This window comes from Lolium perenne, chromosome 3, assembly GCF_019359855.2.
Source record: "Lolium perenne isolate Kyuss_39 chromosome 3, Kyuss_2.0, whole genome shotgun sequence".
In the NCBI taxonomy this organism is placed as follows: domain Eukaryota; kingdom Viridiplantae; phylum Streptophyta; class Magnoliopsida; order Poales; family Poaceae; genus Lolium; species Lolium perenne.
Window position 1 is genome coordinate 75858511 of NC_067246.2, and position 25372 is coordinate 75883882.

The 25372-nt window shown below is 42.9% G+C and overlaps 1 protein-coding gene, 1 long non-coding RNA gene and 1 pseudogene across 2 annotated transcripts; 1 reads left to right on the forward strand and 2 right to left on the reverse strand.

Moving 5' to 3' along the window:
- Positions 1–551: 551 nt before the first annotated feature.
- On the reverse strand, positions 552–3044 carry LOC139838437 (uncharacterized). Its single transcript, XR_011755011.1, has 2 exons — positions 2617–3044; positions 552–1019 (listed from the first exon to the last, which is right to left on the reverse strand). It is a non-coding gene; the product is annotated as an uncharacterized lncRNA (long non-coding RNA).
- Positions 3045–6963: 3919 nt separating this feature from the next.
- On the reverse strand, positions 6964–17349 carry LOC139837915 (uncharacterized; annotated as a pseudogene).
- Positions 17350–22453: 5104 nt separating this feature from the next.
- On the forward strand, positions 22454–24780 carry LOC127341470 (putative transcription factor bHLH041). Its single transcript, XM_051367324.2, has 4 exons — positions 22454–22643; positions 22763–22844; positions 22951–23934; positions 24209–24780. Exons 1-4 carry the CDS (start codon positions 22552–22554, stop codon positions 24299–24301), a joined length of 1251 nt encoding a protein of 416 aa, XP_051223284.1. The 5' UTR covers positions 22454–22551; the 3' UTR covers positions 24302–24780.
- The last annotated feature ends 592 nt before the right edge of the window (positions 24781–25372 follow it).

Genomic DNA, 25372 nt, shown 5'->3' on the forward strand with positions numbered 1-25372 from the left:
TGCCACTTTGGCTGTTAGAAGAGCAAATTTGCTCCTCTAAAGGTTTTTTTGCCTTTGGATTACAGATGCTCTTATGTGAAGAAAAGACTCGAATAGTAAATTTATTTCACTACTGAAGTTACTTGCACTCGGAAGTGCCACCACCTATTGATGCATTTATAAGAGTATAATCATTTGCAAAAGTAAATGGTAGTACTGGCATAGCCAAAAATGCGATTGAAGAAAACAACTCCTCCTTGATCCATACTTATGTGTTAAGAGTGTAAGTAATATCTGCCAATTGATATGCTTAACAACCATCCTAGATCCTGGTTTCAGCAACAGGTCCATGATCACCAGCTACGTCAGTAAGAGGAGAAACAATCCCAGATTTGCAAATTTAAACTAGTACCCCCGCAGGGCCGTAGCATGTTACTGAGACAGGAGAAGGTTTATGCTCCATCTGATTCCCTAAAGGCGATCCTTCTAGACATAGGTGGAGTCCGGCTAACACCCCTCATTGACATCACCGTAACATCGTTCCCATATAGTATCAATAACTCTAGATTAGAAGAAAAAAAAATTATAAGCCTTCTGCATCGCAAGAGAGCTCTCTCCAGTAAAGAACCTCTCATCCGCAAAGAGGAAAGGGAAAAAAAGCAGTAGAAAACAAGGCTGGCAAATGACTACTACATGAGGTAGTGCCATCTATACGGCATTCGATCGTCCAAAACCCAGAGTTGCCAGTGGCCAGATGCCCAGATATTCAGCTGCCTCAATCATGAATCACGACTACTGCGACTTCTCTTGTGGAACGCCTGGAGCTTCTTTTAGTGCTGCGCCCTTTTCTTGGTGATTTGTGTGCAGTGGAATAGCGCCCTTCAAGATAGGGATCGTCATACGATTGCTTCCTGCTCCTTTTGTGGTCATTGTACCTGTCAGTGGACTTGCTGCCTTGAGGACTCTTGCTGGCGCCTGCATCAGTAAATTCTGAATGCCAATCAGAACATCCAGGCTCCACACTTTCACGCCGTTCAGATCTGTGTTTGTTAGAACATAGCAAAATTCAGTAATATCACCAACATGCAAATTTAGGATACAGCAGCAGATCAAAGTTCAGGACGTCTTCAATAAAGTGAAACCAACTGAGTGGATCATCCCCTCTTGCCTCAAGACTGAATTCTGGGAGAATTACATCAAAGAACATGCATTCTCTCACGGGTCCAGGAGTAGCCAGCATGTCAACTTGTCAAGTAAAACTTTTAAAGAGAAACATGAATCTTTTAACACTTGGACGAAAACTTACAAAAGAATTAAATCAATCATTGGGCACAGCAGACTAAACCTATCAGCCAAACTCCAAAGAACTGAAATATAAGAGCGATGAAATTATTCATAGGTTTCTCTTTGGCCACGAAATAGCACTGCAATTTTGCAACAGCCGTCGGTTCTTGCAGTTGTCAAGCATCTCACCTCAGGGATTTGCAATTTCTCGATTTTTTCAACCATTGTTACACATACTGGATAACTTGTCACACCTGATAATATTCATCCACACTTGAAAGAATCTTATAAGCAAGTACTAACAGAGAAGACACAGCTCCTCCCATGGTTCAACTACCAACTTAATGAAGAGGCAAGGTAACCAGAGAAAAAAAACAAAACATTTGGATATCACAGATTCAACTAGTACGAATTGTCACAAAAAATAATGCTGGCAAGTCTGGAACGCAACAACAATGTACAGAATGTTCAGAGTCAGATGGACCACCATCTGATTGTTCAACCTCTTGATGGTAGGACAAAAATCTACTAGTGACAGCAGATTGTTTCATCATGAAGGGATTGGCTTTTCCATACAAAATGTACAATAATTTTCAGAAACTTTATCTTAGCACCTATGTGTGGCTATCTTACTAACTAGTACAGTCAGGATTGGCTCGTTGGATAGAAACGGCACAAGTCAAAACTCAAAAGCATTAATCACCTACTGGCAGCATGTCGTGTGCCTCTGTGGCCTGACCAAAGGAGAAAAGGAGAACATACAAAGCAAATGTAGAATGTTTACTCCAGGCAGAAAAAATGATCAGTTTATTTAAGGCACCCTAACACTTACTGAGAGTTTCATAGTATGACTCCAGGCACATGCAAACTTTACAGAAGTATCTGGAGAGCTTGTCATAACTGATAAGTAAAATTTGTCCAACTCTTCCAAATCATCTTATAAACAAGACAAGTCTGTCATCACATAGTTATTATCACACATTCAGTTACCCATTGTGAAGCTAAACACAAGCAGTTAGACAATGAAATGCTGAAAGTATGGAAGATCGCAATCTAGAAATGTTCGGAAGCACGGTTTAATCTAGAACATGCCTGAACCGCAGTGCTAGAAGTAAAGAGAACGAGTATACAATATATTATTCTCTATTTTGAGAAAATGTGGCAGACAGATAGGGAATTTATATGTGTGAGATTTCTCAAAATAACAAATACATCCCAGGTTCTAGCAAAATATCAAAGCATCCAAACATCAATCATGTGGACGTTTTCATAAACAATATATGGAATGATAGCTCAAAGTGTTCAGGTCGAAATTGTTAAAGACAAGAGAATAATTTATGAATCGGAGCTTACCGACGTCCACCGAAGCGATGCTCCCGGCGATCCCAGCGACGCCCCGGCCGATTCCCGCTACCGAGGGGATGGGCCCGTGACTCCCCCGGCGATCCCCGTGACGGAGGGGAGGGGGCGGCGACGGAGATGACAGGGCAGTGAATCTCCAGGCGATCCCCGCGACGGAGGAAGGGGCGGCGGCTCTCGGCTGCGGCGGACAAGACGGGTCCCGCGACGGGAGCAGGGCGTGGCGGCTCGCGGCGGAGAAGAGGGGGTGTCGACGCTCGACGGAGAGGCCGGGGCTGTGAGTCCCGCGACGGGGGGAGGGGCGGCGGCTCGCGGTGGCGCCTCGCGGATGCGACGGAAGGGCCGGGGCCGTCAGTCCACGCAGCGGAGGCTGCGGGGCGGCGGAGGCTTGCGGGACGGCGGAGGAGGCTGCGGGGCGGCGGCGGCTGTCGCTCGGGAAGAACACGACTCGTGACTCTGTTTTGTTCTGATTTGGCCCGCAGCTTTTGATTTTGGTTTGATAATGATTCGATGGGTTGGAGTCTAAAATGTCCGTTCAGAACTATCGTAGCATTATAGAAGTTACAGAAAAGTTATCACTGATTTAATCAACGGTCACAAAAAAATTAGATTAGACGGAACCGCAATTCGATAAGATGGAACCAAAGTTCCGTGCCAATCACCGTAAAAGAGCTCAACAAATTTATGTGTATATGCATGGTTGCTGCTTAGCGAGAATAGTAGGCTTGACAGACATGGTCCTCACGTTTTACAATTCATTCTCTACCTTATGATTTCGTCACAGCTACCTCTTTTGTCAGTCAATATGCGACTGTAGATCAACATATATGAACAAAAGGAGAAATTTGAATGTAACTTGTCTACAACAACAACAACAAAAAATAACATAGTAATAATGGATCAGCGGGCATATTCACTCTCCGTAAGTGGTGGGACAATTCAATCTCCCTTGTCTGAAACATTTCTTTTAAGAACACCCTAATACTGAATCAACGGGTGACCCGTTCACCGTAAACGTGTGTTCAATCGCAATAGAATTTTAGAATTACATGAGTCCAAAGCTTTGGATAAATATAAAAAGCAGCGTGTATGACCTAACATCCCCGGGTTCACAAATTAGTATATAGCTTTAGAAGCAGCATTAATTCTGCAATGGTCTAAGTACGTAGGCTCCTGAGAATTAAGGAGGAAGGGAGACAAGTCATCTCTTGACCACCATATAGACTTACAGTTCTACACAGACGACTAGTTGCCATTAGATTTGAATAGACAAGGGAAAAAAGAAGCAGCTACCAAAAAGACTTGGAAAAGGTATAGCTGATCAAGGACGGTAGATCTTTAAAAACGAAAAGGATTGCACATGCCTTTCCCCTCTCCCACCCTAATTTTTTCTTTTGCAAGTTTTGTTAAGATTGAGAAAACGACATATACAAGCCAGAATACAAACGAACTACTACTCTCTTCGAACTACTGGTGTCTTAGCCGCCATCCAAAGAGCGAAATCACCTAGATTCAGTGGATCAAACGAGTTATATTGCCTAAGTCAACGAAGAAGAATATAGGAGAAAAGAAATGAATAAACCAACTAGGTGTGATGATCTTGATAACTCTCCAGGTCAGCCTAAGGAGTATATATATAGGACATCTATGTCGACACAACATGATTCATTAGTTCCTTATTATTTGACTTTGATTTCTAGGTAAATATTGGTAGGCATATGGGCTATGGCTCCGAGATAACTCAATGTGACCTGTCTGAAACAATTTTTTAACATCGTAATACTAAATCGGCGGCTATACTCGTTCTTCATAAGTTTGTGTTCATGTAATAAGAGTACACAAGTGCACAGCTTTCCACAAATAATCAAGTCTGAAGCAGCATCTGTCGTACTCCCTCCGGTTCAGAAATAAGTACAAAGCTTTAGAACCATCATTCCAATATGACCTATGTTGGCTCCTGGGAGTTAAGGAGGAAGCTAGAAAAGTCATCTCGTGACCGCAAGATATATTTGCAGTTTTCCATGGATTAGTTGCCAGCAGATTGAGTAAACAAGGCAAAAGAAGCAGTTACCAAAAAGACTTGGAAATGATAGGGAAAAAAATCCAGGGCAGCAGAGCTTTAAGAGCATCCCCACTCGTTGGCGCTCCCCACGCCCAAATCCGGCGAAATTTTTGTCCGGATTGGAGGAAGATTTGGCGTGGGGGGCAGTATATTTCCAGTCGTGTGCTCCCCAAGCGGCGTTTCTCGGGGAAAAAGAGGACGGCTCGGGGAATCCGGACGAAAGAGGAGACACGTGGGCGTGGGCGGTTGGTTTAGCTTCATCCGGAGTCCCCGAGCGCTCCCCGGGGGGCCGGGGATGGCATGGGGAGTCCGGACGAAAATAGGCTCAAATCCGGATCAAAACGAGGAACCGGGGGCCTGACTGGGCCGTTTTTCGCCGTCCGGATGAAAAAAAGTGGCCGTGGGGGGCTCTGCGGGGAGACGAGTGGAGATGCTCTAAGAGTCAAAAGAAAGCACATGCCTTCCCCTCTCCCACCGTAAGAAATAGAAGGAAACGTGCGGCTTTTGAAACTCAGTTGATCAAATGAGTTCTATTGCACTAGTTAAGTATTGCGACAGCAAAGCAATGAATAAACCAACTAGGTGACAAGCTTGATAGATCTCCAAGATCAACATAAGAAGTATATTCCAGACATTATATGACATACCGACATAATATAGTTCACAGCTTCCTTGTTTTTCAACATTGATTTCTACTAGGTACATATTGGTAATCATGTGCCTCTGAGAAGAAGAAAAAAAGTAAGAAGGGAATAAATGTCCTTCAATATGGGTTGAAAAATGGTAACAGGTTCCTAACAAGTCTCAATGATTTTCCAAAAATAGTATCAACGGTCTACAGGTGCAAACCCTGGCTACTGGGTAGCTTCTCGAACATATTTCTCTGTCGTTTTCAAAATAACACCAGACCCTCCTATGCCTTCTTTGTACTGAAGCTCTTTTTTAAGGTGTATACTGAAGCTTTGAAGTTCAACAATTTCGTCTTAGCCAGTGACCTCTTAAATCTATTCATCTTGCTTCGTTTTTTACTTGCCGATTACACAACTTAGGTGAGACTTTTTCAATTCCACTACAAAGATTATTACAAAGGTATGGACATTTTCTTCTTCACACTCATTGAGGATCTTAGCGTATCACACATAGCTTTACCACGCGGAACAAAATTTGCTCGAGTACGCTGTTGGTGACACAGCCGCCATCAGGGGTGAATTTCAAGCGCCCTGGTACTATTAAATGTAAAACATCCATCGGCATATGCAAGCAAGCGGGCCGCTGCAAGTCCGAGTGTTTAACAGTTCTACATATGGACTTTCTAACTAATATTTCAATAGAAACTAGCAAGGTGGCCCTTGCAAATGCGAGGGCAGCATCTATATTCTTTAATTATTTAGTTTCATTTCTCTTTAATTATATATAATATCTTGTATATTCAGATTGCATCACAATGTGTTAATTTATGATATGGTTTTATAACCACCCAATAAACTATGTGAATAAAATATCAAAACTCCATATAACATATGTAATCATATTTTCTTTCTTTATACAAATGATCGTTGTGTTATGTAAAAATATATGATACTTATGGTGATTGGTCTAGTTTTTATATAGTATTATATTTTAATGTCAAGGAAGTGTTTATTTAATGTTAATAGATCATCTATTTAAGAATCCTAGTATTCTATCACTGGAAGTTGGGTGTAATCTACATACGACGCGTTTGTAATAATATAATTCTATTAATCACGTGGCTACCTTACATGTGGCATCTTCAATCAACAAATTTGATTCAGTGGCACTATATTCTAAGATAGTATTGTTGTTCTCATGTATACATATACATACTTAATTTTATACCACACCGGCCATGACTTATTTTTGCACCGTTAAACTCGTATCTTTCAGTAATCAATGCATGTAGGAACTCAACTGTGAAACGCTCATCAAATTTACTATTTGGCATAACATTCGTAAAATTACAGAGAAAGTGCACGTCTCACCATATTTTGCATGCCAAGATATATTTGTGATTACTGTGATAGTTCACGTTATGGTTTAACGATGGTTGACCTCCCATCGGTTGCGTGTTAATATATAGGGGCAAGGCCCGAGAGATTACATCGAGAGGTTACAACGAGAGAGGAGAGAAAGAAGGAGCCATCGTGATCCTCATCTGGGTCCGATGGTTTACAACGTGAAGCCCAAATTGTTTAGGAAACAAACTCCTAACAACTCAACTCTATCTATCTCTATCTACCTCTAACCGCATATCATGTTGTTTAACACCCCTCCTCAATCACAGCCTTCTTGAGGTTGAGATTGTTCTTGAATGCTTCAAACTCTCGAGCTGGTAATGCCTTTGTGAAGCCATCTGCCACTTGGTCTTTAGAGGAAATAAATCTGATCTCTAATTGCTTATTTGCTACTCTTTCTCTTACAAAATGGAAGTCTATTTCTATGTGCTTTGTTCTGGCATGAAAAATAGGGTTAGCTGAAAGATATGTTGCTCCCATATTATCACACCACAAGCAAGGGATTTGTCTCGTCTTGACGCCAAGTTCTCCTAAAAGAGACTCCATCCAAATGACTTCAGTTGTAGCATTAGCTAGAGATTTATATTCAGCCTCTGTGCTTGACCTGGACACTGTTGCTTGTTTCCTAGCACTCCAAGAAATTAAATTAGGTCCAAAGAATACTGCAAAACCCCCTGTGGACCTTCTGTCATCTACACAGCTTGCCCAATCAGCATCTGAGAAGGCACTTATAAGAGTAGAGGGTGATCTCCGAAAGGTTAACCAATACTTGTTGTACCACTGACATACCTCAAAATTCTTTTCACAGCTGTCCAGTGTACAGTAGTAGGGGCATGAAGAAACTGCCATACCTTATTAACAGAGAAGGCAATATCTGGCCGTGTAAGAGTTAGATACTGTAATGCTCCAACAATACTTTTGTATCTTGTACTATCTTCAGGTCCTAGAAGTTCTCCTCCTGTAACTGAGAGTTTTTCTGAAGCTGACAACGGTGTAGGAAATGTTTTACACTTTTTCATCCCAACTCGGTCAAGCAAGTCTAAAGCATACTTCTCTTGAGTTAGAACAATACCATGATTAGACTGTTTAACTTCAATTCCCAAGAAGTAATGCAAGTCACCAAGATCTTTTAATGCAAAAGATGAATTAAGATCATGAAGAAGTGTTGTAATGGCTTTGCTGGAGGAGCTAGTGACAATGATATCATCAACATACACTAGCACATAAATGGTGATACCTGACCTGTTATATATAAATAGTGATGTATCTGCCTTGGATGCCAGAAAACCGAGCTCTTGCAGCTTTGAACTTAGCATGGAAAACCATGCTCTTGGAGCTTGTTTAAGTCCATACAATGACTTGTCCAGTTTACACACAAAGGAGGGTGCACGTGCATTCTCATAACCAGGTGGCTGCTTCATATAAACTTCTTCTTCCAGAACGCCATGAAGAAACGCATTCTTCACATCTAGCTGTCTTAGGGTCCATCCTTTTGAAACTGAAATGGCTAAAACAAGTCTGATAGTAGCAGCTTTTACAACAGGACTAAAGGTGTCTTCATAGTCTATACCATATCTTTGCTTAAAGCCTTTTGCTACTAACCTAGCCTTATATCTATCAATAGTTCCATCAGCCCTTCTTTTAATTCTATAGACTCATTTACAATCTATAAGGTTGCTACCCTTTTTATATGGTACCAGGTGCCATGTTTTATTTTCCATTAAGGCCCTATACTCATCATCCATAGCATTTTTCCAATTTGAATTTGCTAAAGCTTTTTCGAGATTTTCAGGTTCATCTACAGTACAAAATAAGCCATATCGAACTGTACCATCAGTATAAGTTTTGGGTTTTGAGTTACCCATTTTTGATCTTGTCCTGTAAACTGGTGCTGCAGGTTGCACTGCAGGACGCCTTGGCGCAGAAGATCCTGAAGCATTGATGTCTACGTTCCCCCTCCTTTCCTGTAGACAGTGTTGGGCCTCCAAGAGCAGAGGTTTGTAGAACAGCAGCAAGTTTTTCCTTAAGTGGATCACCCAAGGTTTATCGAACTCAGGGAGGAAGAGGTCAAAGATATCCCTCTCATGCAACCCTGCAACCACAAAGCAAAAAGTCTCTTGTGTCCCCAACACACCTAATAGGTGCACTAGTTCGGCGAAGAGATAGTGAAATACAGGTGGTATGAATATATATATGAGCAGTAGCAACGGTGCCAGAAAATAGCTTGCTGGCGTGTAGTTGATGGTGGTAATATTGCAGCAGTAGTAACGCAGTAAAACAGTAAACAAGCAGCGATAGCAGTATTTAGGAACAAGGCCTAGGGATTACACTTTCACTAGTGGACACTCTCAACATTGATCACATAACAGAATAGATAAATGCATACTCTACACTTTTGTTGGATGATGAACACATTGCGTAGGATTACACGAACCCTCAATGCCGGAGTTAACAAGCTCCACAATTATTGTTCATATTTTAGTAACCTTGTAGTGTAAGATAGATCAACAGATTAAACCAAGTACTAACATAGCATGCCTGCTTGTCACCTTCATGCATATGTAGGAGGAATAGATCACATCAATATTATCATAGCAATAGTTAACTTCGCAATCTACAAGAGATCATGATCATAGCATAAACCAAGTACTAACACGGTGCACACACTGTCACCTTTACACACATGCAGGAGGAATAAAACTACTTTAATAACATTGCTAGAGTAGCACATAGATAAATTGTGATACAAACTCATATGAATCTCAATCATGTAAAGCAGCTCATGAGATTATTGTATTGAGGTACATGGGAGAGATGAACCACATAGCTACCGGTACAGCCCCGAGCCTCGATGGAGAACTACTCCCTCCTCATGGGAGCAGCAGCGGTGATGAAGATGGCGGTGGAGATGGCAGCGGTGTCGATAAAGAGGCCTTCCGGGGGCACTTCCCCGCTCCGGCAGCGTGCCGGAACAGAGACTCCTGTCCCCCAGATCTTGGCCTCGCGATGGCGGCGGCTCTGGATGGTTTCTGTGGTTTTCGTCGAACGTATCAGGGTTTTCGATCCAGGGGCTTTATATAGGCGAAGAGGCGGCGCAGGAGGGTCGAAGGGGCGACGACACCATAGGGCGGCGCGGCCGGGGCCTGGGCCGCGCCGGCCTATGGTGCAGGGGCCAGTGCCCCCCCTCTGGTCCTTCCCGGGTGTTCTGGATGCTTCCGGTGAAAATAGGAACTTGGGCATTGATTTCGTCCGATTCCGAGAATATTTCGTTACTAGGATTTCTGAAACCAAAAACAGCAGAAAACAGGAACTGGCACTTCGGCATCTTGTTAATAGGTTAGTTCCAGAAAATCCACGAATATGACATAAAGTGTGCATAAAACATGTAGATAACATCAATAATGTGGCATGGAACATAAGAAATTATCGATACGTCGGAGACATATCAGCATCCCCAAGCTTAGTTCTGCTCGTCCCGAGCAGGTAAAACGATAACACAGATAATTTCTGGAGTGACATGCCATCATAACCTTGATCATACTATTTATAAAGCATATGTAGTGAATGCAGCGATCAAAACAATGTAATGACATGAGTAAACAACTGAATCATAAAACAAAGACTTTTCATGAATAGCACTTCAAGACAAGCATCAATAAGTCTTGCATAAGAGTTAACTCATAAAGCAATAATTCAAAGTAAAAGCATTGAAGCAACACAAAGGAAGATTAAGTTTCAGTGGTTGCTTTCAACTTGTAACATGTATATCTCATGGATATTGTCAACATAGAGTAATATAACAAATGCAATATGCAAGTATGTAGGAATCAATGCACAATTCACACAAGTGTTTGCTTCTTGAGGTGGAGAGAAATAGGTGAACTGACTCAACAATGAAAGTAAAAGAATGGTCCTCCATAGAGGAAAGCATCGATTGCTATATTTGTGCTAGAGCTTTTATTTTGAAAACATAAAGAGAGCATAAAAATAAAGTTTTGAGAGGTGTATGTTGTTGTCAACGAATGGTAGCGGGTACTCTAACCCCCTTGCCAGACAAACCTTCAAAGAGCGGCTCCCATTTTATTTTATTTTGGGTGGCACTCCTTCCAACCTTTCTTTCACAAACCATGGCTAACCGAATCCTCGGGTGCCTGCCAACAATCTCATACCATGAAGGAGTGCCTTTTTATTTTAGTTTTATTATGATGACACTCCTCCCAACCTTTGCTTACACAAGCCATGGCTAACCGAATCCTTCGGGTGCCGTCCAACAATCACATACCATGGAGGAGTGTCTATTTTTGTTAATTAATTTGGGACTGGGAATCCCATTGCCAGCTCTTTTTGCAAAATTATTGGATAAGCGGATGAAGCCACTAGTCCATTGGTGAAAGTTGCCCAACAAGATTGAAAGATAAACACCACATACTTCCTCATGAGCTATAAAACATTGACACAAATCAGAGGTGATAAATTTTGAATTGTTTAAAGGTAGCACTCAAGCAATTTACTTTGGAATGGCGGAAAATACCATGTAGTAGGTAGGTATAGTGGACACAAATGGCATAGTGGTTGGCTCAAGTATTTTGGATGCATGAGAAGTATTCCCTCTCGATACAAGGTTTAGGCTAGCAAGGCTTATTTGAAACAAACACAAGGATGAACCGGTGCAGCAAAACTCACATAAAAGACATATTGAAAACATTATAAGACTCTACACCATCTTCCTTGTTGTTCAAACTCAATACTAGAAATTATCTAGACCTTAGAGAAACCAAATATGCAAACCAAATTTTAGCATGCTCTATGTATTTCTTCATTAATGGGTGCAAAGCATATGATGCAAGAGTTTAAACATGAGCACAACAATTGCCAAGTATCACATTACCCAAGACATTAATAGCAATTACTACATGTATCATTTTCCAATTCCAACCATATAACAATTTAACGAAGAAGAAACTTCGCCATGAATACTGTGAGTAGAAACCAAGGACATACTTGTCCATATGCTACAGCGAAGCGTGTCTCTCTCCCACACAAGCATGATGTAATCCAATTTATTCAAACACAAACAAAAATAAAAGCATACAGACGCTCCAAGCAAAGCACATAAGATATGACCGAATAAAAATATAGTTTCAAGAGAAGGAACCTGATAATTTGTCGATGAAGAAGGGGATGCCTTGGGCATCCCCAAGCTTAGACGCTTGAGTCTTCTTGATATATGCAGGGGTGAACCACCGGGGCATCCCCAAGCTTAGACTTTTCACTCTTCTTGATCATAGTATATCATCCTCCTCTCTTGACCCTTGAAAACTTCCTTCACACCAAACTTCTCATAAACTTCATTAGAGGGGTTAGTACATAATCAAAAACTCACATGTTCAGAGGTGACACAATCATTCTTAACACTTCTGGACATTGCTCAAAGCTACTGGAAGGTAATGGAACAAAGAAATCCACCCAACACAGCGAAAGAAGCAATGCGAAATAAAAGGCAGAATCTGTCAAAACAGAACAGTCCGTAAAGACGAATTTCTAATAAATACTTCCGTTGCTCAAATCAGAAAACTCAAAACTAATGAAAGTTGCGTACATATCTGAGGAACACGCACGTAAATTGGCATATTTTTCTGATTTTTCTACAGAGAAAACAGCCCAGATTCGTGATAGATAGAAATCTGTTTCTGCGCAGAAATCCAAATCTAGTACTTACTTTTCTATCAACGGCTTAACTTGGCACAATAAAACACAAAACTAAGATAAGGAGAGGTTGCTACAGTAGTAAACAACTTCCAAGACACAAATATAAAACAAAATACTGTAGCAAAATAACACATGGGTTATCTCCCAAGAAGTTCTTTCTTTTTAGCCATTAAGATGGGCTCAGCAGTTTTAATGATGCACTCGCAAGAAATAGTAGTTGAAGCAAATGAGAGCATCAAGAGGCAAATACAAAACACATTTAAGTCTAACATGCTTCCTATGCATAGGAATCTTGTAAATAAACAAGTTCAGGAAGCATAATGCAACAATCATAGAAACATAAAACAAGTATAGCTTCAAAAATTTCAGCACATAGAGAGGTATTTTAGTAACATGAAAATTTCTACAACCATATTTTCCTCTCTCATAATAACTTTCAGTAGCATCATGAGCAAACTCAACAATATAACTATCACATAAAGCATTCTTATCATGAGTCTCATGCATAAAATTATTACTCTCCACATAAGCATAGTTATTCTTATTAATTGTAGTAGGAGCAAATTCAACAAAGTAGCTATCATTATTATTCTCATCGAGTGTTGGAGGCATAGTATAATCACAACAAAATTTACTCTCCATAGTAGGTGGTACCAAAAGACCACTATCATTATAATCATCATAAATAGGAGGCAAAGTATCATCAAAGAAAATTTTCTCCTCAATGCTTGGGGGACTAAAAAGATCATGAAAACCAGCTTTCTCAAGCTTAGAACTTTCTATATTATTATCAACAATGGTGTTCAAAGCGTTCATACTAATATTACTACCAGCATGCAAATAAGATTCCATAGGTTTTTTAATTTTCGCATCAAACAATCCATGTTTTAAATCAGGAAATAAAATAAGAAGATCATTCTTGTCCATTATGCCAAACTAGTGCAAACAAGAAACAAAAAGATGCAATTGCAGGATCTAAAGGAAATAGCTTTGAGTACTTACAACGACGGAAAATAGCTTGGTAGCCGAGGTCCGGAGTGTGAGTACCTTTTACCTTTCCTCCCCGGCAACGGCGCCAGAAAATAGCTTGATGTCTACGTTCCCCCTCCTTTCCTATAGACAGTGTTGGGCCTCCAAGAGCAGAGGTTTGTAGAACAGCAGCAAGTTTTCCCTTAAGTGGATCACCCAAGGTTTATCGAACTCAGGGAGGAAGAGGTCAAAGATATCCCTCTCATGCAACCCTGCAACCACAAAGCAAGAAGTCTCTTGTATCCCCAACACACCTAATAGGTGCACTAGTTCGGCGAAGAGATAGTGAAATACAGGTGGTATGAATATATATGAGCAGTAGCAACGGTGCCAGAAAATAGCTTGCTGGCGTGTAGTTGATGGTGGTAATATTGCAGCAGTAGTAACGCAGTAAAACAGTAAACAAGCAGCGATAGCAGTATTTAGGAACAAGGCCTAGGGATTACACTTTCACTAGTGGACACTCTCAACATTGATCACATAACAGAATAGATAAATGCATACTCTACACTTTTGTTGGATGATGAACACATTGCGTAGGATTACACGAACCCTCAATGCCGGAGTTAACAAGCTCCACAATTATTGTTCATATTTTAGTAACCTTGTAGTGTAAGATAGATCAACAGATTAAACCAAGTACTAACATAGCATGCACACTGTCACCTTCATGCATATGTAGGAGGAATAGATCACATCAATATTATCATAGCAATAGTTAACTTCGCAATCTACAAGAGATCATGATCATAGCATAAACCAAGTACTAACACGGTGCACACACTGTCACCTTTACACACGTGTAGGAGGAATAAAACTACTTTAATAACATTGCTAGAGTAGCATATAGATAAATTGTGATACAAACTCATATGAATCTCAATCATGTAAAGCAGCTCATGAGATTATTGTATTGAGGTACATGGGAGAGATGAACCACATAGCTACCGGTACAGCCCCGAGCCTCGATGGAGAACTACTCCCTCCTCATGGGAGCAGCAGCGGTGATGAAGATGGCGGTGGAGATGGCAGCGGTGTCGATGGAGAGGCCTTCCGGGGGCACTTCCCCGCTCCGGCAGCGTGCCGGAACAGAGACTCCTGTCCCCCAGATCTTGGCCTCGCGATGGCGGCGGCTCTGGATGGTTTCTGTGGTTTTCGTCGAACGTATCAGGGTTTCCGATCCAGGGGCTTTATATAGGCGAAGAGGCGGCGCAGGAGGGTCGAAGGGGCGACGACACCATAGGGCGGCGCGGCCAGGGCCTGGGCCGCGCCGGCCTATGGTCTGGGGGCCCAGTGCCCCCCCTCTGGTCCTTCCCGGGTGTTCTGGATGCTTCCGGTGAAAATAGGAACTTGGGCGTTGATTTCGTCCGATTCCGAGAATATTTCGTTACTAGGATTTCTGAAACCAAAAACAGCAGAAAACAGGAACTGGCACTTCGGCATCTTGTTAATAGGTTAGTTCCAGAAAATGCACGAATATGACATAAAGTGTGCATAAAACATGTAGATAACATCAATAATGTGGCATGGAACATAAGAAATTATCGATACGTCGGAGACGTATCAAGCATGCACGTGTGTGCTGGCATGCGGTGACTCGGCGCCCGCTCGTCCATGCGAGGAGGCAGCCCGCGCGCCCGTGCTAGAGCGAGACGCGGGATTCGGTGGCGATCCCGATGCCGATCTGCTGGTGTCGGAGGCGCATCGCGTGATCCCAGGCGAATCAACATCGATTTCCGTGCCTGGCGCGTACACATGCGATGTAGCACATGTTTCTGCTTCGTTTGCGTCCGTTTCAACACCATTTTGCTCCAAAAAAAATTCTGCTTCTTGCTGTACCTGAGAGGCACTAGAAATACCAGGATTTACAGAGACATTAGGTGTTAGATCAGTACAATTGTTTTCCCCCTCATGAGATGACACCGATGGATTTTGAAGTGACTCTGGAAGGAGTAGAATTTCTTGCCGTAGCAATGAGCCTGCATTGGGATTAAGAGCAGCAAAGGGGAACACCGTTTCATCAAAAACAACATCACGAGAGATATAGACTCTACCAGATTTGACATCGAGACATTTAACACCTTTGTGCATATGACTATAACCAAGAAAAACACACTGCTTAGATCGGAAAGCAAGTTTATGTTTGTTGTATGGGCGAAGGTTGGGCCAGCAAGCACAACCAAAAACACGGAGAGATGCATAATCTGGAGTTTTGTGAAGAAGGCGTTCCATAGGAGTTTCATTGGCAGTGACCTTTGAAGGGAGTATATTGATGAGATAGGTGGCGGTTAAGAAAGCTTCATCCCAAAATTTTAAAGGCATAGATGCATTGGCAAGGAGAGCGAGACCAACTTCTACAATGTGTCGGTGTTTGCGTTCAGCTGATCCATTTTGTTGGTGTGCATGAGGGCAAGACACATGATGTTCTATGCCGACTTTTTGGAAGAAAGAATTTAGTTTCTCATATTCTCCACCCCAATCGGATTGAATGGCAAGGATCTTTGTATCAAATTGGCGTTCAACAAGGTTTTGAAAATCATGAAAGATTTGATAGACATGTGACTTCTTCTTTAGAAGGTAAATCCAAACAAACTTGCTATAGTCATCAATGAAACTTACATAGTAGGATTTTCTTCCTACAGAGGATGGCGCAGGGCCCCACACATCACTGAATACAAGTTGCAAAGGAGCAGTGGAGACACTAGTAGATCTTACATAAGGCAATTGATGACTTTTAGCTTTCTGACAAGAATCACAAATAGACTCATTACTAGACTTATTTGAGCAAGGAAGCTGATGTTTACTAATGACTTGCTGAACAATACGAGACGAGGGATGTCCTAGGCGGCTATGCCATTTCGAAGCTGAAGGCTTGATGACACTAAAAGCTCACTTATTCTTGAATTGTGCTGAAGAAACATTGGGGTAGAGGCCTTTGATGCATCTACCTTTGAGAAGTACCTTCCTCGTGGCCAGATCCTTGACACAAAAATACCAAGGGTGAAATTCAATATAGACATTGTTGTCTTTGGTAAATCTATGAACGGAAATCAGATTTTTGGTGGCTTGTGGAATATGTAGAATATTTTTATGATGCAAAATTTTTGAGGGAGAATTAACAATTGTATGACCAACATGACTAATGTTCATACCTTGTCCGTTGGCCGTGTGGACTTGCTCGCGGCCTTGATACTTCTCCTTCATGGTGAGTTTATTGAGCTCGCCGGTGATGTGGTCGGTGGCACCAGTGTCGTAGCACCAGTTGGTGTCCACGCCGTAGGACGCCGCGTGAGCGCCCTTCTCCTCCTCCTCTTCTTCGCCTTCGTCATCAGAGTAGCGATGCCAACAGCGCCATGCCTCATGGACAGCCTTGCCACATATCTGGCAGACGGTGTCGTCGCGGTTCTTGGTGCCGCGTCCGCCGCCACGGCGTCCACCGCCGTTGCCTCGTCCGCCGCGGCCATGGCCACGACTGTTGCCGCGTCCGCCACAGCGTCGTCCACCACGGTTGTCGCGTCCACCACGGCTGTTGCCGCGTCCACGGGCGGCGATGTTGGCGGAGGAGCCTCCACCGAAGTCATCTCCGAGAAGGTTGAGGCGGTTGTCGTAGGCGCAGACTTGGGCGTATAGCTCGCCCACGGTGAGATCCTCCGCACCGTTTATCCCGATGGCGGCGAAGAGAGGATTGTAGGTATCATCAAGACCGGCGAGGAGATACTCAACGAGCTCATCCTCGTCGATCGTTCGGCCCGCAGCTGCGAGCTCATCGGCGAAGCCCTTCATCGTGGTGAAGTATTGCGTCGTCGTCATGTTGCCCTCCTTCTTTGTTCTGGCGAGGGCAACGCGCAGGTTTGACACCCGCGTCTTCGATTGGGCAGCAAACATGGTTTTGATCGCTGCCCACACTTCAGCCGCCGTATCCATGCCAATAGTAGCAACATCAACATCAGGCGACAGAGTGCTCAAAATAAAAGACAGTACCTGCTGGTCCGCCTCTACCCACGTATAGTACGCGGGATTTTCCTCCTTGATGGTCTTGCCGTCCTTCTCGACGGTGATGGACTCTGGTGGTGGCTCGGCCTTCTCGTCGAGGAAATTCATCCTCCGGGCGCCACGGATGGGAGGCAGCACAAGGGACTGCCATAGGAGGTAGTTCTTCCTCGTCAGTTTTTCGCTCACGCTGATGCCGGAGAAAGGATTCACCATGGCAGCGGTGGGAGGAGCGAGGCACATGAATTTTGGCTATATGTGTTTGGGAAGAAGTGGCTCTGATACCATGTGATAGTTCACGTTATGGTTTAACGATGGTTGACCTCCCATCGGTTGCGTGTTAATATATAGGGGCAAGGCCCGAGAGATTACATCAAGAGGTTACAACGAGAGAGGAGAGAAAGAAGGAGCCATCGTGATCCTCATCTGGGTCCGATGGTTTACAACGTGAAGCCCAAGTTGTTTAGGAAACGAACTCCTAACAACTCAACTCTATCTATCTCTATCTACCTCTAACCGCATATCATGTTGTTTAACAATTACTACTTATGATTATTACTATCATTTACTGCGATCTCATTTAGGTCTTAGGTATGTTAATTTATAAATATTCGCAGGGAAGGACAATCTATTATGGACGTCCAGTTAGATTGACAGGCACATATTTTACTGTTTTGTGTTACATAAAAACTCCCATACGAATGTGACGCACGTATGGAAATGCATCCAGCCTTCATGACTTGATCCTACGGGCATGACTGGTCCAACAGGGAAGCTGTAGTTTGATACCTAGTGGTACTAATTCTAGTATATGTTTCAGTTACAGCCAAATACAATAATTTTGTAATCAGAAAAAAAAATTGATTAATCAGTTGTTGACCATATGGACCAGATGCTTAATCCATGCAGGACAGAAAATAGACTGAAATTTGAAATATTCCTTTTCCTATATCTGTGATCGGTTTCAAGTTTTTCTTTCTCTAGAGTGCGATGCAGACTTGAATGGAAACTTTTAGTTTATTTTTTAGAACCCATTGTCTCTATTTTTTGTTCTGCAATATAATTATCAATATATGTGTATATTTTATATACTGGTGCATATACATATTTACCGTGGGATATATAACCTAGGATACATGTATTCAAATTTCCAGTCACGTCCTAGCTTGTAGCCTAGTAGTTTGTTTTATGTATCATAACACTCCCAACTTAGGATTGTAAGAGCATGCGATTTGCCGGGAGTGGTGTTTTGGCACCCGGTTTTAAAATTTCGTTTTAAATATATTTTCAAAATGTTGAAAAATTTGGACACAAAATTTTATGGATACATCTCGAAATTCTACACTTTCGCAAAGTAGCTTCACGGAAAACCGACATTTTTAATGTCATCTGTAAAAATGACAAATTTTGGTGTAAAAAAAAGGTGTGTATGTGACAAAAAATTGTCCTTTTCACACAAGTCACAAAAAATGTCGGGTTTTGACAAAATTTGATGTGCGCACGTAGAATGTCGATACGTAAGAGCGATTATTTTTGTTCAAACCTTTTTGACATTGTAAAATGTTTTTCCCGGTGGCAGGAGCATATGCACCCATGTTCCGAATTGAATTTCTGCGATTTTCCAAGATTTTACGATTTATTCCAAATAACTCTGAAATTGGTACTTGCCTCATTCTAGCTAGTCCAAATTGAATCAGACTCGTAAGCTGTTTTTCAGTCGTACTTGACGTGAACTACTCTATCACGTGAGATTTTTTTGCGGACCCCTAACTCCGAGCGTTGCTGCCCGTTCCCTCTACAGGTATCAAATTAAAAAAAAAATACTATCACGTGTCTAACCATCATAATTAAAATCGACTAACCAAATAACTTTATATTTATTTTATCATGTAATATATAATACATTATCTCTAACCCATGAAATATATCTTAGATTTGTCAAAAATTAGATGTATCTAATCACTCAATAGTGGTTAGATACATTTAAATTTTAACAAATCTAATACATGTTTCATAGGACCGAGGAAGTAGATGAGTTGTCGGTATTTTCTAATTCTGTAATTTACGTACAAATATTGACTATATGCATGTTATAACCTTCTTCTCGAGAGCATGCATTTAGGAATAATTATTTTTTCAATCAATATACATCAGGAAGTCAATGTGTCATGAATATTCAGAAGAGATGTACTATATGACGTTATCTATTTTTTTTAGACACGGGAAATTTCTTTTTTATCCTAATATGGATTGAAGTATGTCTCCTTATTTCTCAAGTGTTAACCTTAATTGTAATTTGGAATTGTGCCATCTAGATGTTTTTTTTTCTAGGATGGATCAGCTCTCCCTAATTTTCACGTGTTGAGCTAATTTGGACTTGAAACGTGTAGAAGTTGTGTTCACTTTTTTTTTTCTGGAACTGTTTTTTCCTTCACGGGGAACTCCTTTTCCGCCCGGCCGGGAAACACGCGAACTCTATCCATACTAATCAATGAAAAAAATAGGACGCTATTTCACGCTAATAGCGGCGCTATAGCGTATTTGTGAGTTGGACGCTACGCTATGCATTCTAAGCACGCTATGACGCTACACGCGCTAAAGACGTGCTATTTCACGCTATTTGGCGCTATTCGCTATTCCGCATAGCACGCTATTTTGCAGAGTAATTTTTTAGTAGCTCATTGCATATTTTGACCCACTTGCGTATCCTAAATTCCTAATCCATGCAACCCTAAACTAAGAAACTCAGATCGTGCACTCCTCAACTCCTTGTCACCTGCTCTACCCGGCAGGCGACAACGTGACGGCGCAGCTCCACCCCCTTCTCCTCTGTCAATCGGTGGTAAGCGGCCACGCCTAGCTTCACCTTCACGCCTTCACCCCGTGCCTCCTTCCCCCTCCTTCAATCGTTCTAGTTCGGGACAATGTGAATATGAACTATGGTTTGTGATTTTGAGACTATGTCATATCAACTTATGGACTATGTGAACTATCTCTGGTTGATGTTTGGCTGCAAAATATCATATCCGAGATTTTATAGCTGCAGAGTGCTATATCTATTATAATATATATGCTGAAATCCTGAATTTTCATATTTTTTTTGTTAAGCGCTATTTTGAAAAATAGCACGCTATAGCGTCTATAGCGTTTTTCTGAAGCCCACGCTATTTATGTTAGCGCGCTATTTTTTTCATTGATACTAATACAGTTTTGTTTTTAAACAGCACCCTGTACGGATCTCTTGGTTTCTTTTTTTAACATCATCTTACTTTTAGACGTGTTACGCCAATTATTACTTATTTAGAGTTGGAACGTGTGAAAGTTGTGTTCACGATTATTTTTGGAACTGGTTTTCTCTTAGGTGTCATAAGTCTATACTTGTACACATATATTGTTGTGTGTAACACTTCTTATATTTTAATCTCAGATGTTAAAATAAAAATCATCGGCTAATATTTTTATAGCATATGTGGATTAATCTAGTGCCTCGAAAAACACCCATATTTTTCTTTTATAGTATATAATAGATAGATAGATTGCACACCTCCAAGAGAATATAACATCCGTACACCCTCTGCATTGACCTTGAACATCAAGGGAGAAGTTTATTACTCCCTCCGGTCTCTTTTAATTGACTTGGATTTAGTACAACTTTGTACTAAATTTGAGATAATTAAAAAGGACCGGAGGGAGTACAAATTAAAGATTTAATTATCAGCACAACAGCACATGCCAAACATGACCTTGTTGTCACCAGAATTGATTTGGCTCGATTTCAGTAAGTGTAGTTAAAAGAGTAGGTATATGTCAACAATTTTTTCTGATAATAAACGGATAGAATTGATAGACATTTTAGTTGATACTTGGCTCTTATTTGAGTTGGACTTATTCGTTTATTTTGGTCTTTCTTCCATTTTAGTGCCGATGATTAAATTTTGTGGTCACTACACTTGGGGGCGGTGCCAGTGAGCCTGGTGTGATGGCACAAATATCAATCTCTTGTGCATCGGACTTGGCCTCACTGACACCGTCCCTAAATGCTAATATTTATTTCGATTAACAAAGTATGAGGCATGCTATTTAGTTGATACTAATTGGCTCGTATTTGAGTTGGAATTATTCGTTTATTTTGGTCTTTCTTCGAGATAGAGTCGATGATTAGAATGTTCGATCACCGTACATTTTGGGGTGGCGTAAGTGAGCCTGGTAAGATAGCATAAATATCAATCTCTTGTGCATCGGACTTGGCCTCACTTACGCCACCCCTGAATGTTAATATTTGTTTTTACCAACAATGTATGAGGCATTTATTTATTATATCCTAGTTGGCTCTTATTTGTGTTGGCCTTCTTCGTTCATTTTGGTCTTCGTTCATTTTGGTCGTTCCTCCATTTTAGTCACTACACACTCGGGGGCGGTGCAAGCGAGTCTGGCGGGAGAGAGGAGGGATCAGAGGAGGAACCGGATGAAGACCCCGATGCAAACGAGGTTGGCGGGGAGAGAGGGGGGAGCAGAGGAGGAACCGGATGAAGACCACTTTGTATCTCGAGATGGTGAACTTTGTATGAATTAAGAGTTGTATGTGAAACATTTGACACTTGCCATTATATGTGTATCACGATTGGGCTCTAAGTAATGTGATTATGATGTTTATATTATATCTGTGCAATGTACATGCTATTTATATTATATCTGCATATTTCTGTATATAATCTGTATAATATATGTATATTGTTGTATATCTTGTATGTGTAGAAAGCAGTACAAAATCGTGTATAATACGATCAAATTTTGTGGCGCACTAAACACTAATTTTGTGGCGCACCTATTTCTGTGACGCACTAAAATATGGTGGCTCATGGGTCAATGAAAACGGTGTAAGCTATTTCCTGCACGGCGGCTTCCTGTACGGCGGCTCGATAGCAGCCACCGGACGTAGCTCGCACACTATCGGTCTAGCTATAAATATCCACGCGCGCACATCGTACTTCCACTTCCACTAGGAGTATCTCATCTTCTAAACCCACACCGGTTTGACACTTGAGTGTATGGTGTCCCCCAAATCCCGTTGATTAAGACCCGATTGGATCGATCATCCGACTACGCATGGATAGCAGCGCTTGGATCCATGGCTACACCGCCAACAGCACCGGCGGCGGCGGCGGCAACATCGGCTACATGTGCGGCTACGCTGCCAGGTGCATCCTACGTACATCTACCGCAAATTCCTCGGGAGCTCTGTAGTAGGACCAACGTAGTGTATGAGCAACTCTGGGTCATCTCATGGCGATAACGTGCTCTTAATTTGAACGTGCAGCCGCTTCCCTTCGGCGTCTCGGTGCAGGGAGGACGAGGGGCAGCAGCATGAACTGCTCATCAGCGCGCAGATTCTCAACAAGGCAAGAATGAGTCCATGCTGAATTGCTGATTCATTCAAATACCAGATCATGCATATGCAGCCACCAATCGGAGTACTCCATCTAATTTTGGTATATGAACCTGCAGATCAGCATGCACATGAGCGCGGACGACGTCGAGCCAGCAGCGTACGGCGGCGCCATCCATTCCGTCGATATCAGCTCCGTCGTGGACGAAATCGACTTCCTCCAAAATTCGCTCCAGGACGCCGGTGCCTGCAGCTTCCCCTCTTCTTCATCCGCCTCCTCCTCGCTCCGCTCCGCCTCGCTCTCCTGCAGCCCAGAGATCAGCTCCACCGCGGCGCACGTCCTCGCGGCGCCGTCAACCGCCGTCCAGTTCCCCGAGGTCTCCTCCTTCCTCTGCGACGACTTCACCGACACGCCCGAAGAAATGGCGCCTGGTGTCATGTCGACGAGCGCGAGCGCGTTCAGGCGCTACGAGCGGCACCTTGGTCCCCGGCGGAAACTGACGAAGCCGGCATGCGGGCAGAGGATGTTCAAGACGGCCATGTCGGTCGTTGGCAAGATGCACACGGCCATGAGGTACAGGCAGCAACAACAGCAGGAGCAGTACTACTACCAGCAGCAGCAACAGCAGGCGTCGGGAAACCAGCTGCAGCACATGATCTCCGAACGCAAGCGCCGTGAGAAGCTTAACGACAGCTTCCACGCCCTCAGAACCGTCCTCCCTCCGGGATCCAAGAAAGACAAGACATCGATACTGATCATCGCGAGGGAGTACGTGACCTCGCTCAAGTCCAAGGTCTGTGAGCTCGAGGAGAAGAACCAGGCGCTCCAGGCGCTGCTTGCACGGGGCCCCACCAGCGGCGTCGGCGCCGAGGAAGACAAGAAGGTCGAGATCCAGATAACTGCCGCGGGGGGCGATCAGAGCGGGGAGGTTTGCACGGTAAAGATAGCCGCGAGGCCGGCGCGCGGGAACACGACGGACGTGGTGCTCAGGACGCTGCAGTGCCTGAAAAATCAGATCGGGGAAGACGTCAGCCTGCTCTCGATGAGCACCGACCAAGCCGGCGACGGGCCTCATGGAGCAAGCCTGACATTGCACCTCAAGGTAGTAAAGTTTTTTGCTTAGCAGTAAATAAATATAATAATCAACATACACCTCAGAAACCTTAGTTTAGTGAATATAATAACAACAAACCAACATCGCATTCGTAGCTCCGTCACGAACGTTGACTAGCCAGGTTTTTCCATGAAAAATTAAGAACCCGTGACACCACGCTCTACTGTTTTTTTGTTTTTTGTTTTGAGGGAGCTCTACTGAATTATTACTGCGGCCTGGACAAATTAATTAGTTATTAACCCCTGGTTTGATTTCGTTGCAGTCGGGAGCGAAGTGGGAAGAGGAGGCCGTCAGAGAAGCCGTGACGAAGGCCGTAACGACTCCGGTGCCGGCCGGTCTCGGCGGCGCGGAGTGATGGAGCCGGCCGGTGGAGCATGACCGCGATCAGCTCGTCGTCATCATCGATCGTGATAGCTCGCTCGTCTACGCCTCAGGACTCACGAGACCGTCGCTAGCTGGGAATCCCACATCCACCCACTGGTCGACGCGATGTGGTCAGAACAACAAGAGGAAGAGGATATATCAATCACAGTAATACTCCATGCTGGAGAATTCAGCCGCAGACAGCATGATCGTGATCGTGATCGGTCAAAGGAATTTATTAGAGAAGACAACCTGATAGACATGCACGAGGACGAGGAGGAATGGTCCACGAATGAAAGATCATCGACGTCACATTGACCATGCTACCCAAACGTCGAAGAATGCATTCCATTGACAATTGACAATAGCAATTCGTCGAAGCTTAGCTTGTTATGTCTAGAAGTAGATCTATAAACCTAGTGTGGTGTCGCAATTCCATTGACAATTGTAATTGCTTTGTTTCCTCTATCTAGCTTTTGCTAAGTCACGTCACTCTACGTGATTTTTTTCGCATACGTCTTACTTTGATATAAACTGGTACCTCCGTTCCATAATTCTTGTTGTGGTTTTAACTAAAACCACCATAAGAATTATGAAACTGAGCGAGTACACATGAGATTTAAACTGAATATTTGAGGTGATATGGGTTTTCTGCACGATCAGGTATCACTCTAACTACCTTCAGCTAGGGTTGCAAGCTGGGCGGGTTGCGGAACAACTGATTGCACTACCTCTTTTTAAAATCTGCTTCAATCTGTAACCTCATTTGATCTAAATCTGTCTTTTGCGGCACTCCAACCTGTACTTCGTTTTGGGAACTCCCAGCTGCTTTGCCCAGCAGCATCGGCTCGATAGCCCTTCCTCGTTGTGTTGACCTCTCTTGCCAAAGGATTCGAGGGATCGGGGTCCTTCATCGCCATTGATGTTGCCATCTTCTCAGCCTCCGACACTGAGCCACCGTTGCCCTTGATCTCCTCCGTAGCTTCGACCAAATTCGCCTTCCTCTACTTCCTGGCCACCCCAAGGTGCTCCCGAGACATACAAAGCCATCCCCGAGCGACCG

Coding starts and splice junctions, on each gene's coding strand:
- LOC127341470 (XM_051367324.2), top strand. CDS start 22,552: ATGGATAGCAGCGCTTGGATCCATGGCTACACCGCCAACAGCACCGGC. Junction 22,845..22,950: donor GCGCGCAGATTCTCAACAAG/GCAAGAATGAGT, acceptor ATGAACCTGCAG/ATCAGCATGCACATGAGCGC. Junction 23,935..24,208: donor GCCTGACATTGCACCTCAAG/GTAGTAAAGTTT, acceptor ATTTCGTTGCAG/TCGGGAGCGAAGTGGGAAGA.